The sequence below is a fragment of the Salmo salar genome, unplaced genomic scaffold (genome assembly GCF_965601325.2).
Source record: "Salmo salar unplaced genomic scaffold, fSalSal1 ptg000257l, whole genome shotgun sequence".
Classification (NCBI taxonomy): Eukaryota; Metazoa; Chordata; class Actinopteri; order Salmoniformes; family Salmonidae; genus Salmo; species Salmo salar.
The window spans coordinates 2,747,270-2,762,875 of record NW_027675339.1 but is presented as its reverse complement, the minus strand read 5'-3'; the positions used below and the strand labels follow the sequence as shown (position 1 = coordinate 2,762,875).

Genomic DNA, 15,606 nt, shown 5'->3' with positions numbered 1-15,606 from the left:
AATGTTGCCAAACAAAGACTCAACAAACTTACCTGAGACTCCCTGTCTCTGCCAGTCTGTCCCTGCATATCTGTCCCCAACTCTGCTGTCTGTGTGCCATCTGTTGCCTGCTCTGCCTAATGACATCATTGTGAAACATTTCCATTAGAATTTCATTTCTTTCTTATGAACATTTTATCAACTAGTCTTTGAGATATTAGGCTACGAGGGTTCTTACTTTGCGTTTTGGTGTACTGAAAAATACTCTGATGTCCGTCTTTTTTCTGCCATTTTTCTGCCATTTTTCTACCTGGTTGGCTACACACACACAGTATGTAGGTTATTTACAGTAGGAGATGGGCTTCTATCATCTTATCTTCTATCATTCTATATGGGCTTCGATCTAAAAGGTAGCTAGCAAATGTGAAACGGATTGCAGTGACAAGAGTTGACAGCTGTATGAGTTCACCATTTACACAACATATGCTGCAACCTTTTGTAATTTTAATCGTTTGTTTCATATTGGCTGGCTTCTAACAATAGCTGAATTTGCAAAGCTAGCGAGCACCAATTCAGTGGTGTTTGCTATAATCTTTGCTACCCAGGTTAAATAAAGGTGAAATAAAATATATTAATAAAAGTTCCCTTGCGACAATTTAGCTTTTGCAACGAGACCATTAAATATATTTAAAACAATGGTAGAAGAGAGTGAAGTTCTGTTCAGTTTATCGCTAACCTTATCACAGGGACTTTGAAGCACTAACTTACATGCATGCTGATCTTGGAATAAATTGACGATAGCAAAGATTCCATCTTTGACGACGCCACATACATGGAATAGGTACTAGCTAGCTTAATAGTTAATATTTGCGCGCTAGCTCTGCATATTCAGCTAGTGTGTGTGCGCGATTGACTGGATTAACCTCACGTCAGTTATGTGTATTGAGTGCCTTTCAGACAGTAGATACGACCTCTACGTTACCTCGCAAGCTAAGGAACTGGCAGTGGATCAAACCATTGTGAGGCAAAGGGTGGGGGGGGTCGCAATCTTTTGAAACTTAAAAACAAGCTATTAAGTGTCTATAATCAGCACAATTGCTTTCATTGCATATTATTAATATTATTTAAATTACATAGTTATGTTTCAGTGATATATTGGGGGGGACAAATCATATTTTTCCCAGGATGGGGGGGTTGTGTCCCCCCCGTCCCCCCCGGCATTTCCGCCCCTGTGATGGCCTACCGGGGAACAGTGGGTAACCTGCCTTGTTCAGGGGCAGAACAACCGAATTTTACCTTGTCAGCTTGGAGATTCGATGCAGCAACATTTCAGTTACTAGCCCAATACTCTAACAACTAGGCTACCTGCCACCCCCATTAAAAGTGTGTGGTTGTTAACAAGTGTTAAAAAAAACTGTACATATAGGCATACAACTACAATTAAAACATATATATTAATAAAGACACTGTATATTCATAACGCTAGCAAAACTTATTTTAGATTGTTGTTGCAAAGGCTTCTGTTAATTTCACCCAAAAATGTGGGTCTTTTCTCATGAAGTCAAAATAAAATCTGCTACAATACTTTTTGTAAATATTTGCAGGTATTGAGTGTGAGATTTTGTTGCCTGAGATGTCTGTCTGTTTAGTGCTGCATGCTTGATATTGCTGACCCCTTATTGGGAGGTGGCTTACTAGTTTGTATATTGTACTGATTCATATGGATACCTGTCCATACATTGTCTGTAAAAGTGTATAAAAACAGAAAAGCATATAACTGTAGCTATGTGGTCTTTACTTGAGTGTGTTTCAGCAGGGTGAGGTCAGAGAGATGCTTCCAAGTCACTGTTTTTCTGAACTCATAAAATCCTTTACACAATCTGATGGGATGGATGTTCAACCCCATTAAAATGACCATAAGGTCAATATAGAACCTTTAAGTTAAGACCTCACAGATCTGTTCATGGCAAAGCAGTTCAATGAATGATACTAATTGATTCTGTGACAGTATTCATAAAGAGTAGGACAGCTGATCTAGGATCAGTTAAGTATTTTAGATCATAATGTATTAGATTACATGGAGTGGGGGACCTGATCCTAGATCATAATGAATCAGATTACATGGAGAGGGGGAACCTGATCCTAGATCATAATGAATCAGATTACATGGAGAGGGGGGACCTGATCCTAGATCATAATGAATCAGATTACATGGAGAGGGGGGACCTGATCCTAGATCATAATGAATCAGATTACATGGAAAGGAGGACCTGATCCTAGATCATAATGAATCAGATTACATGGAGAGGGGGGACCTGATCCTAGATCATAATGAATCAGATTACATGGAGAGGGGGAACCTGATCCTAGATTATAATGAATCAGATTACACGGAGAGGGGGGACCTGATCCTATATCATAATGAATCAGATTACATGGAGAGGGGGGACCTGATCCTAGATCATAATGAATCAGATTACATGGAGAGGGGGACCTGATCCTAGATCATAATGAATCAGATTACATGGAGAGGAGGGACCTGATCCTAGATCATAATGAATCAGATTACATGGAGAGGGGGACCTGATCCTAGATCATAATGAATCAGATTACATGGAGAGGAGGGGACCTGATCCTAGATCATAATGAATCAGATTACATGGAGAGGAGGGACCTGATCCTAGATCATAATGAATCAGATTACATGGAGAGGGGGGACCTGATCCTATATCATAATGAATCAGATTACATGGAGAGGAGGGACCTGATCCTAGATCATAATGAATCAGATTACATGGAGAGGGGGGTTATGAGAGAACTCCCACATCATAGCTTATCTTTATTCAACCTGCCATCTACCCACCTGGGGACTGAGGGTTATGAGAGAACCCCCACATCACTAGCTTCTCTTTATTCAACCTGCCATCTACCCACCTGGGGACTGAGGGTTATGAGAGAACCCCCCCACATCACTAGCTTCTCTTTATTCAACCTGCCATCTACCCACCTGGGGACTGAGGGTTATGAGAGAACCCCCCCACATCACTAGCTTCTCTATATACAACCTGCCATCTACCCACCTGGGGACTGAGGGTTATGAGAGAACCCCCACATCACTAGCTTCTCTTTATTCAACCTGCCATCTACCCACCTGGGGACTGAGGGTTATGAGAGAACCCCCCCACATCACTAGCTTCTCTTTATTCAACCTGCCATCTACCCACCTGGGGACTGAGGGTTATGAGAGAACCCCCACATCACTAGCTTCTCTTTATTCAACCTGCCATCTACCCACCTGGGGACTGAGGGTTATGAGAGAACCCCCTCATCACTAGCTTCTCTTTATTCAACCTGCCATCTACCCACCTGGGGACTGAGGGTTATGAGAGAACCCCCACATCACTAGCTTCTCTTTATACAACCTGCCATCTACCCACCTGGGGACTGAGGGTTATGAGAGAACCCCCACATCATAGCTTCTCTTTATTCAACCTGCCATCTACCCACCTGGGGACCGAGGGTTATGAGAGAACCCCCACATCACTAGCTTCTCTTTATTCAACCTGCCATCTACCCACCTGGGGACCGAGGGTTATGAGAGAACCCCCACATCACTAGCTTCTCTTTATTCAACCTGCCATCTACCCACCTGGGGACTGAGGGTTATGAGAGAACCCCCACATCACTAGCTTCTCTTTATTCAACCTGCCATCTACCCACCTGGGGACTGAGGGTTATGAGAGAACCCCCACATCACTAGCTTCTCTTTATTCAACCTGCCATCTACCCACCTGGGGACTGAGGGTTATGAGAGAACCCCCCCACATCACTAGCTTCTCTTTATTCAACCTGCCATCTACCCACCTGGGGACTGAGGGTTATGAGAGAACCCCCACATCACTAGCTTCTCTTTATTCAACCTGCCATCTACCCACCTGGGGACTGAGGGTTATGAGAGAACCCCCACATCACTAGCTTTCATGTTCTGCAGCCTTGTAAAGATAAGGAGGGGACGACTGGGAGGCAGGTTGGCATTTATTGTCATGAATTACATTTTACATTTACATTTTAGTCATTTAGCAGACGCTCTTATCCAGAGCGACTTACAGTCGTGAATGTATACATTTCATACATTTAAAAAAAAAAAAAATTGTTCTGGCCCCCCGTGGGAATCGAACCCACAACCCTGGCGTTGCACACACCATGCTCTACAAACGGAGCCACAGGTAAGACTTGCCCTGGAGGTAGGTTGGCATTTATTGTCATGAATCTTGCCCTGGAGGCAGGTTGGCATTTATTGTCATGAATCTTGCCCTGGAGGCAGGTTGGCATTTATTGTCATGAATCTTGCCCTGGAGGCAGGTTGGCATTTATTGTCATGAATCTTGCCCTGGAGGCAGTTCAGCAAAGTGGTTACTAGCTGGCACAGGCACAAAGTAATACAATCCGATTTTAATCCTAACCTCAACCCTAACCACACTGCTAATCCCTCCCTTAAATTAAGACCATAAAACAACATTTTCCACAGCCAATTCTGACATTGCAGCTGACATATCTAGAGGAAATCGCACAGTTCTGCCTCCAGGTCAAGATTCATGACAAACGTCAACATGAGACAGGGAGAAGCAATGTAAAAATCAATAACAAAATTGTTTTCCACTATTAACATGCTTTTTCTTGTTTCAAGTATGTTTTATTATGAAAAGTACAATATATCCATGTATACTTGTACAACTATGGAGCGTATGTCTACATATAATTGTACAATTTGTTTTTCCAACATAAAAGACAAGAAATGATCACATTGGTATTTTAACAGTGTTATTGTAAGAGTTTAAATGTTTAAACAGAGGATACATCTAAAACAGGATAAAACAAGTGCAGTATGTTGTGAGAATGTTACTTTAACGTCGACTCATAACGTCACACTATAACTTCATGGGAGTCTTGTGGAAAGACTGCATGTTGTTTTGGGTGGATTGAGTGACGTCTTCATCAACATTTTGCAGAATATTCCGGTAATATTTTCACCTCTGTGTTTGTGGTGGAAGTTATTGCTGGAATGAGGTGTCTGTTTGTTCCCAATTTGAAGGTCCTGGGTCAAGGTCCAATTATAGGAAGATGCGTATGTCTGAATGTGTCCAGCATCGTGTGTGTGTGTGTCCAGCATGTGTGTGTCCAGTTTGTGTGTGTCCAGTTTGTGTGTGTCCAGTTTGTGTGTGTCCAGTGTGTGTGTGTGTCAGTGCGTGTGAGTCCAGTGTGTGTGTGTCCAGTGTGTGTGTCAGTGCGTGTGTGTATGAGTCCAGTGTGTTGGTGTGTCAGTGTGTGTGTGTGTGTGTGAGTCCAGGATGTTTGTGAGTCCAGTGTGTGTGTGTGTGTGTGTGTGTGTGTGTTGGTGTGTCAGTGTGTGTGCCCTTGCAATTGTGCCAGTTCAAGTAAAGATGGCAAATGGAAGCAAGTCTGTGTTAACCTATGCGTTTCTCGAATCTGGTAGCTCAGCAACATTTTGTACAGAGAGACTCATGAGGCAGCTCAAGGCAATGAGATGGAAATTCTGCTACACACAATGGGGCAGGAGCTTTGAGATTAGAGATTGGCAATGTGGAGGGCGTCACATTTCTTGCATTACATCTACACCCAGAGTAAGATCCCAGTGACAAAAGAGAGCATTCCCACTCAGAAAGAACTCAAAAGCCATACCTGAAAGAGGTTCAGTTGAAGGAGATTGATGCCGACGTCGAACTCCTGATTGGCGTAAATGCTCCAAAGGCAAGTGTGTGTGTGTGTGTGTGTGTGTGTGTGTGTGTGTGTGTGTGTGTGTGTGTGTGTGTGTGTGTGTGTGTGTGTGTGTGTGTGTGTGTGTGTGTGTGTGTGTGTGTGTCCATTGTGTGGGTGTGTGTGTGTGTGTGTGTGTCAGATTATTATTTACAGGGACACTGAGGAGTCATCATACCAAACCCTAAACCCTGGATAGAGGGGCTCAGTGAATGTGGAGGTGAATGTGATCAGGTGGGTCAGTGTGTCAGAGGAGGCTCTATAGAAGGACAGAGTGCCAGCTGGCCAGTCCAGATACACTCCTACTCTGTGGAAGCTGGAGGAGGGGACGTCTATGGTAGTGGGATTATTATTGTGACAGGCAGAGTAATTGTTGTCAGAGCAGAACAGACTCCAGGACTTGTCATTCCATCCAATCACACAGTCCTCAACCCTTCCTCTCCTGCTGATTCCTTTATATGTCACTCCTATAACAGCCCCTCTCCCACTCCACTCTACCTCCCAGTAACAGCGCCCAGTCAGACCCTCTCTACACAGCACCTGTCCACAGTCCTCAAATCTCTCTGGGTGATCAGGATACGGCTGCTCCTCTGTCCTACATGTCACCTTTCTGTTCTCCTCAGACAGAGAGAGGTGTCTGTTTACTGTGTTTAGGTCCAATGTGAGATCACAGACATCTGATGGATGAAACCAGACACAATATTAGAAATCATCATCATTCACATTAGAATGTTAACTCACTTTTCACTAATTCATTTAATGTAGATGTTTCTGGGTATCAAAAGGAGAAGTTAAGGTAACTTGAGACTTGTTGAATGATCATATGTTAAACTGTTTGGTGATATAAAACACACTTATTCCGATTAATTACACACACACACACACACACACACACACACACACACACACACACATTGTCAAAGCAACTCTTTGTAAACTTTGGTGTCCCTGATTTCTGTTTCTGTAGAACTACAGCTGATATTTAACATGACCAAGTCAGTAATGATGGTGGTCTTTGACTTTGACTTAACTTGAATTAAGACTTATTCTTAGTCATAATCTTCACAGCAGTCAACACTCACATTGTCTAAGCCCAGGTCTCATTGTGTACTCTCCACCATGTTCCACACTGTAGCGGTAAGCAGAAGAACAGACAGTCAATAAGTACACCTGAACTAACACACAGACTGGACACACACACGGTCAGCAGATAACTTCAAGCGAATGTTTGTGTTTGTGTGTGTCCTGTGTGTGTGTGTTTGTATTTCCAGTGTGTGTGTGTGTGTGTGTGAGTGTGTGTGTGTGTGTGTGTGTGTGTCTGTGTCCTTTGTGTGTGTTTGTCCAGTGTGTGTGTGTCCAGTTTGTGTGCGTGTCCTGTTTGTGTGTGTGTGTATGTCATTGAGAGATTGTCACTGGACACACACACACTGCACACACACTGGACCCATACACACAGACGACACACACACACACACTGAACTCTCTCACACACACTGAACTCTCTCTCACACACACACACACACACACACACACACACACACACACACACACACACACACACACACACACACACACACACACACACACACACACACACACACACACACAGTCAGCATATAACTTTGTCCAAGTGGTGGTCAGAATGTTTGTCTTAAATAGCCTGATAAGTCAAACATGTCTGATATGAACATTGACATAAACCCTCTACATACTTGAGTTTCTCCAGTCTGCAGTGTGGATCCTCCAGTCCAGCAGAGAGCAGTCTGACTCCTGAGTCTCCTGGGTGATTGTAGCTCAGGTCCAGCTCTCTCAGGTGTGAGGGGTTTGACCTCAGAGCTGAGACCAGAGAAGCACAGCCTTCCTCTGTGACTTGACAGCCTGACAGCCTACAAAGAGTCAAATCTCACCATTACCAATACCATTGAAGCTCGTCTAGAGGTTAGTTAACACAGTGTCCAAAGAAGGGCCAGAAGTATACAGAATAACACCAATAACAAAGGAGGTCTGATCTTTGTGCCTCTGTAACTTTCTCATTCATCATTATTCACGATTCATTCATCATTATTCATAATCATGGTAGCATCCACATGAATGTAGAAGTGTTCAGAAACATCTTCTATTCTTACTGACAATACAAGTGAAGTGACTCCAAAATGACAGGACATTATTCACCGTTCAGTTTCTATTAGGAAAAACATAATCCAAAACACAACCAAGACAAACTACAAATGCATTCAACAAGTTAGTAGAATCACAAGCTTGATGTAATCACTGCAGGCATGGAATATGGGACTAAATACTAAACTTATGGCTACTTTAATACAATATAAGTGAATTTGTCCAAATAATTAAGACTTCTTCAAATGGGAGAACTACGTACAGAAAGTGCTTTCATTTCTAAACGGTAAAACAGATATGTATGAAAATACCCTCAAATAAAAGGTGACATTCTGTACTGTGACCTAATATGAAACATCTCAAATCCAAAATGCTGGAGCATAGCACCACATTTAGAACTGTAAGCTTCACTGTCCAAACACATATGGTGTGGACTATGTGTGTCTGGTAAACACATGAGGATCTGGTGAACAGTTATCACTTGTTGACCAACTACAGGAATACTGACCTCAGAGTTTCCAGTCTGCAGTGTTGATCCTCTAGTCCAGCAGAGAGCAGCTTCACTCCTGAATCCTTCAGGTCATTGTTACTCAGGTCCAGCTCTCTCAGGTGTGAGGGGTTTGACTTCAGAGCTGAGACCAGAGAATCACAGCCTTCCTCTGTGATTAGACAGCCTGACAGCCTGCAAAGAGTCAAATCATTAAAATCACACTGCTATTCTTTGGTGGTGAAAAAAGTGGCAGTATATTTCTTCAACATATTCAGATATATCAGTGTCCTGAAACCTGCCATATCTAATAATAAATTAATGTATCATTATTATAAATGAAAAATTATCAAAGTATTTCTTGTAGATAGAAAAATGCATATTACAAATATTTGACTAGACTGACCAGACCAGTTTAAAAGCAGTATCAGTCAAAAGACAGACAGTGAGGTATCAGATTTAGATTGTATTGAGTATACAGTCCACATCATATCTATGTTGACAGTGAAGATAACATTTTAAATGTGGCTTTATACTCCAGCATTTTGGATTTGAGATCAAATGTTTCATATGAGGTGACAGTATATAATGTCACCTTTTATTTGAGGGTATTTTAATACATGCACTACCGTTCAATAGTTTATGGTCACTTAGAAATGTCATTGTTTTTGAAAGAAAAGCACATTTTTTGTCTATTAAAATAACATCAAATTGATCTGAAATACAGTGTAGACATTGTTAATGTTGTAAATGACTATTGTAGCTGGAAACAGCTGATTGTTTATGGAATATCTACATAGGCGTACAGAGGCCCATTATCAGCAACCATCACTCCTGTGTTCCAATGCCACGTTGTGTTAGCTAATCCAAGTTCATCATTTTAAAAGGCTAATTGATCATTAGAAAACCCTTTTGCAATTATGTTAGCCTGTTAGGGCTAGGGGGCAGTATTGACACGGCAGGATAAAAAACATACCCGATTTAATCTGGTTACCACTCCTACCCAGTAACTAGAATATGCATATACTTATTACATATGGATAGAAAACTCCCTAAAGTTTCTGAAACTGTTTGAATTGTGTCTGTGAGTATAACAGAACTCAAATGGCAGGTCAAAACCTGAGAGATTCCTTTACAGGAAGTGGCCTGTCTGACCATTTCTTGAACTTCTTTTCCATCTCTATCTTTTACTAAGGATCTCTGCTCTAACGTGACACTTCCCACGTCGTCCATAGGCGCTCAGAGCCCGGGAAAAAACAGAATGTCGTCATTCCAGCCCCAGGCTGAAACACATTATCGCCTTTCTCAAGTGGCCGATCAAGAGACACTAGCTTATGCGCGTGACCCCGACCGCCCCCGCCTTTATGATTTTTTCCTCTGTTTGCCGAAAAGGAGATTCCCTGTCGGAATATTATCGCTTTTCTACGAGAAAAATGGCGTAAAAATTGATTTTAAACAGCGGTTGACATGCTTCGAAGTACGGTAATGGAATATTTAGAATTTTATTGTTACGAATTGTGCCATGCGCGCGACACTTCTTTACCATTTCGGATAGTGTCTGGAACGCACGAACAAAACGCCGCTATTCGGATATAACGATGGATTATTTTGGACCAAACCAACATTTGTTATTGAAGTAGACGTCCTGGGAGTGCATTCTGACGAAGACAACAAAAGGTAATCAAACTTTTATAATAGTAAATATGATTATGGTGAGTGCTAAACTTGCCGGGTGTCTAAATAGCGAGCCCGTGATGCCTGGGCTATGTACTTAGTATATTGCAAAATGTGCTTTCACCAAAAAGCTATTTTAAAATCGGACATATCGAGTGCATAGAGGAGGTCTGTATCTATAATTCTTAAAATAATTGTTATGCTTTTTGTGAACGTTTATCATGAGTAATTTAGTAAAATGTTAGCGAATTCCCCGGAAGTTTGCGGGGGGTATGCTAGTTCTGAACGTCACATGCTAATGTAAAAAGCTGGTTTTTGATATAAATATGAACTTGATTGAACAAAACATGCATGTATTGTATAACATAATGTCCTAGGGTTGTCATCTGATGAAGATCATCAAAGGTGAGTGCTGCATTTAGCTGTCTTCTGGGTTTTGGTGACATTATATGCTGGCTTGAAAAATGGGTGTCTGATTATTTCTGGCTTGGTACTCTGCTGACATAATCTAATGTTTTGCTTTCGTTGTAAAGCCTTTTTGAAATCGGACAGTGTGGTTAGATTAACGAGAGTCTTATCTTTAAATGGCTGTAAAATAGTCATATGTTTGAGAAATTGAAGTAATAGGATTTTTTAAGGTTTTGAAAATCGCGCCACAGGATAGCCGTGGCTGTTACGTAGGTGGGACGAATTCGTCCCGCCTAGCCTAGAGAGGTTAATAGACGCTGTGGGTACGACATCGCCGAAGCTATAAACTCGCACACCGAATCAGCATATTCGTCAATGTTGTTGTTCGCCGCAATGCGGAACATATCCCACGTGATCGAAGCAATCTTAAAGCGTTATCACTTGTTGACCAACTACAGGAATACTGACCTCAGAGTCTCCAGTTTACAGTGGGGATTCCCCAGTACAGCAGAGAGCAGCTTCACTCCTGAATCCTTCAGGTCATTGTCGCTAAGATCCAGCTCTCTCAGGTGTGAGGGGTTTGACTTCAGAGCTGAGACCAGAGAAGCACAGCCTTTCTCTGTTACTCCACAGCCTGACAGCCTGACAAAGAGATCATCATGACTTCACAAACACACTGTTAATTTAACGAGTAGTGTGGAAGGACAATGGCAGATGCATTTGGTTTATTCTTCCAAACAACATATAGATTAATCTTCCATCTCCTAGATTTGTATGGACATATTGTTATACTAATGTGAACACCAATGCACTGATTCAGTAATTTTTTCATATTAATATATTTCATATTAATATTATATTTTAATACATATATTTTCTCTAAACGGAATATTTGTTCCAGATGATTAGTTCTCAAATGTCATTTTATTTACTCACAGAACAGCTCTGGAGGCTTTGACCACTGGCAGCAGCCTCAGAAGACCTTCCTCCGATCCAGAGTATTTCTTCAGGTCAAACACATCCAGCTCCTTTTCTGAAGTCAGCAACACAAAGACCAGAGCTGACCACTGTGCAGGTGACAGTTTGGCTCTAGAGAGACTTCCTGATCTCAGGTAGCTTTGGATCTCCTCCACCAGAGAATGGTCATTCAGTTCATTCAGACAGTGGAACAGATTGATGCTCCTCTCTGGAGAGGGATTCTCCCTGATCTTCTCCTTGATGTACTGGACTGTTTTTTCATGGGTCTTTGAGCTGCTTCTTGTCTTTGTCAGTAGATTTTGTAAGTGCTTCTGATTGGACTCCAGTGAGAGGCCCAGAAGGAAGCGGAGGAACAGGTCCAGGTTTCCCGTCTCACTTTGTAAGGCTTTATCCACAGCACTCTTGTAGAAAGTAACTTTAGGCTCATCTTTTGTTTGCGGTTCGGCCATTAGATTCTCATTGTTGTTGATGAATGAGAGGAACACATATAAAGCAGCCAGAAACTCCTGAATGCTCAGATGAACAAAGCAGTACACCTTGTCCTGGTACAGCCCACATTCCTCTTTAAAGAGCTGTGTGCACAATCCTGAGTACACGGAGGCTTCATTGACATCAATGCCAGCCTCTTTCAGGTCTTCTTCATAGAAAATCAGATTGCCATTCACAAGCTGTTGAAAAGCCAGTTTTCCCAGTGACAGAATGCTCTCTTTATTCCATTGTGGACCTGTCTCTTCGTTCCCAAGATACTTTTCATTCTTCTGTTTGGTATGAAACACCACAAGGTGTGTGTACATCTCAGTCAGAGTCTTGGGCGTCTCTTCTCTCTTGTGTATCAGCATGTGTTCAAGGACTGTTGCAGAAATCCAACAGAAGACTGGAATGTGGCACATGATGTGGAGGCTCCTTGATGTCTTTATGTGTGAGATGATTCTGCTGGCCAGGTCCTCATTGCTGAATCTCTTCCTGAAGTACTCCTCCTTCTGTGGGTCATTGAACCCTCGTACCTCTGTCACCTGGTCAACACACACTGAAGGGATCTTATTGGCTGCTGCAGGTCGGGTAGTTATCCAGAGGAGAGCAGAGGGAAGCAGATTTCCCTTGATGAGATTTGTCAGCAGAACATCTACTGAGTTTGACTCTGTAACGTCACAACAGATCTTGTTCTTCTGGAAGTCTAGGGGCAGTCGGCACTCATCCAGACCATCAAAGATGAACAGAACTTTGTACTTGTCGTAGTTGGAGATTCTTGATTGTTTGGTTTCCATTGAGAAGTGATTGAGAAGTTCAATCAAAGTGAGTTTTTCACCTTTCATCAAATTCAGCTCCCGGAAAGGGAATGAAAATATAAATTGGACATCCTGATTTGCTTTTCCTTCAGCCCAGTCCAGAATGAACTTCTGCACAGAGACTGTTTTTCCAATGCCAGCGACTCCCTTTGTCAGCACAGTTCTGATAAGTTTGTCTTGTCCAGTTAAGGGTTTGAAGATGTTGTTACATTTCATTGCAGTCTCTGGTCTTGCTTGTTTCCTGGTTGTTGTCTCAATTTGTCTCAGTTCATGTTCATTATTGACCTCTCCTGTTCCACCCTCTGTGATGTAGAGCTCTGTGTAGATCTTATTGAGAAGTGTTGGGTTTCCTTGTTTAGCGATCCCCTCAAATACACATTGAAACTTCTTCTTTAGATTAGATTTGAGTTCACGTTGGCAAATCACAGCAGGATCATCTGAATCTAGAAATAACACAGAGGATATTAATATTACATCTGTTTTAATGCCTACATTATTGAAGGACTGTTATAAAGTTTTCTATTGTAATAATGTATTCTCTTAACTGACTGTATAAATGTGTAAATGTTTTCATAATACATTACAGACTGGTTTGACTAATTATATTATTATTGGTATTATTGATGGTATTATTAATGTTGTCTCTCTCTCTCTAAACTAATAACCACAATACATCGCTGCTGCTACTTGATGAGGTCACTAGGTGTTGTGTTAAGGCTGCGACAATATCATTGAGTTACACAGCTACTTTAGCTGTACTTTAGCTACAGCTTTTAAATGTTATAAAACAGCATTCAACATGAGGCAGACAGATCTTACATTTCTCCAGTGTGTCAGCGAGCTCCTTCTGGTTCATTTTCCTCAGGACGTGCAGTGTGATCTTCAGAGCTCCCTCTCTGGCACTGCTCTCCTGCTTCTCATCTTCAGCATCCACCACTTCCTCATCCTGCTTCTGACTCTCAAAGCCTTCTGGGAGTTCAGGACTAAGAATCCTCTTGAACATCTTCAGCTCGTTCTTCACAAATGTCATCATTTTCTCTTCAAGCAACTAAAATAAATCCAGTAAATAAGTTAAGCAAGAGAAGAAATGCTTTCTCATTTAACACATTAATGAATAATTGAAAGAAACTTTACTTGAGGAAAACAAAAGTTCATAACAGGATCACATACACTGAATACAGAGTCCAGGTCTGTTTGATGACTCTGGGAAGACTGACCACTGAGAATCTCTGACTCTGATTTCTCCTGTTGGTTTCTGTGGACAAAACATGAGATTACATCTCCTCATCCAGGGAGTGTACACACACACACACACACACACACACACACACACACACACACACACACACACAGACACAGACACAGACACACACACACAGACAGAGTTTTAGGACTATGAAAATGGACTAAAGGATTAGCCTATGGATTATGAAAACAACCAAAAGAAATGGTAAAATGGGAGAGGAGAAATGACTAGAGACAGTGTTGTTTAACTCACTGACCATGACCCATGAGTTCTTCTTACCTTTGTTCAGTAGAAAAGTCTCCCTCTCTAAACACTATAGGATGATTCATAGACAGGTCACTCTTCATGGACACACAGCTGGGTACAGGGGAGGCTGGTCTCTCCTGCTTGATTGGACTTCAACACAACAAAGACAAACATTACATCTCTCATCTACTCTGATCTCAGATGGGAAACATAAGAAGAGTTCCAAAACGCAACATATCACTTTACAGAAATGAGCTTTTATTGTTTAAAGAAATGATGTATTAATTATTACATCTCTCACAGACAAGGATTTGTTTAAAATCTATCACTTGATGGTTTCATTTCAGAGACAAAAATCATGTTTTTTTATGCAAAATGCTATATATCTCCCTCACTCTCAAATGTGACCGACCGGCTCAATTTGGTAATTAACTAAATAACTACATATATAGTGATTTTGGTTCATGTCAGTTTAATTGTTTGTTATGGTATAAGTTGTTATTTTATTGTAAGTGATAAAATTAACTAGTAATTCTCAGTAATTACTACTTTAGTAAGGAATAACACATTTTTTAAGCACTACTGCAGTTGCTAAATAATTTCAATAGATGGGAGCATAAGACCACAATGACATTTCAGAATATTAGTTTAGTTTTCTCCCTGGATACACCACCACTCCCCGAGCTTCCTGCAGAACCCCTGCAGTACCTCCGCAGACCCCGGATTGAGAACCCCTGATTTAGCAGATGCTCTTATCCAGAGAGATTTACAGTAGGAGCATTCACCTTAAGATAGCTATTTATTTAGGAAATAAACTTAATGAATTCTTCATAAAATTGTCATCTTACCTCTTAGCTTTGGTGTCATGTCCCCCAGAGAGACGCATTTTGGAGGCAGGGGCCCCCTCCTCTCTCTCCCCAGAGAGATGCATTTTAGAGGCAGGGCCCCCCTCCTCTCTCTCCCAAGAGAGATGCATTTTAGAGGCAGAGCCCCCCTCCTCTCCCTCCCCAGAGAGACTCATTTTAGAGCACTGACCCCTGTAAACAGAGATCCAGCATGTTGGTTGTGGTTAACACAGTGACAACTAAACAGAGATCCAGCATGTTGGTTAACACAGTAACAACTAAACAGAGATACAGCATGTTGGTTGTGGTCAACACAGTAACAACTAAACAGAGATCCAGCATGTTGGTTGTGGTTAACACAGTAACAACTAAACAGAGATCCAGCATGTTGGTTGTGGTTAACACAGTGACAACTAAACAGAGATCCAGCATGTTGGTTGTGGTTAACACAGTGACAACTAAACAGAGATCCAGCATGTTGGTTGTGATTAACACAGTGACAACTAAACAGAGATCCAACATGTTGGTTGTGGTTAACACAGTGACAACTAAACAGAGATCCAG

At 41.7% G+C, this 15,606-nt stretch overlaps 1 protein-coding gene across 2 annotated transcripts; it reads right to left on the bottom strand.

The window, feature by feature from the left end:
• Positions 1-3,996: 3,996 nt before the first annotated feature.
• On the bottom strand, positions 3,997-15,202 carry LOC145867259 (NLR family CARD domain-containing protein 3-like). Of its 2 annotated transcripts, none has more exons than XM_082971328.1 (10): positions 15,046-15,202; positions 14,231-14,347; positions 13,876-13,960; positions 13,525-13,753; positions 11,378-13,148; positions 10,910-11,083; positions 8,381-8,554; positions 7,467-7,640; positions 6,837-6,883; positions 3,997-6,431 (listed from the first exon to the last, which is right to left on the bottom strand). In XM_082971328.1, the coding sequence occupies exons 1-10, from the start codon at positions 15,171-15,173 to the stop codon at positions 5,905-5,907; spliced, it is 3,426 nt and encodes a 1,141-aa protein (XP_082827454.1). In that variant the 5' UTR covers positions 15,174-15,202; the 3' UTR covers positions 3,997-5,904. The 2 variants fall into 2 exon arrangements, with proteins under 2 accessions (XP_082827454.1, XP_082827455.1); XM_082971329.1 differs by having other exon boundaries at positions 13,876-13,985; positions 15,046-15,201.
• Between the last annotated feature and the right edge of the window lie 404 nt (positions 15,203-15,606).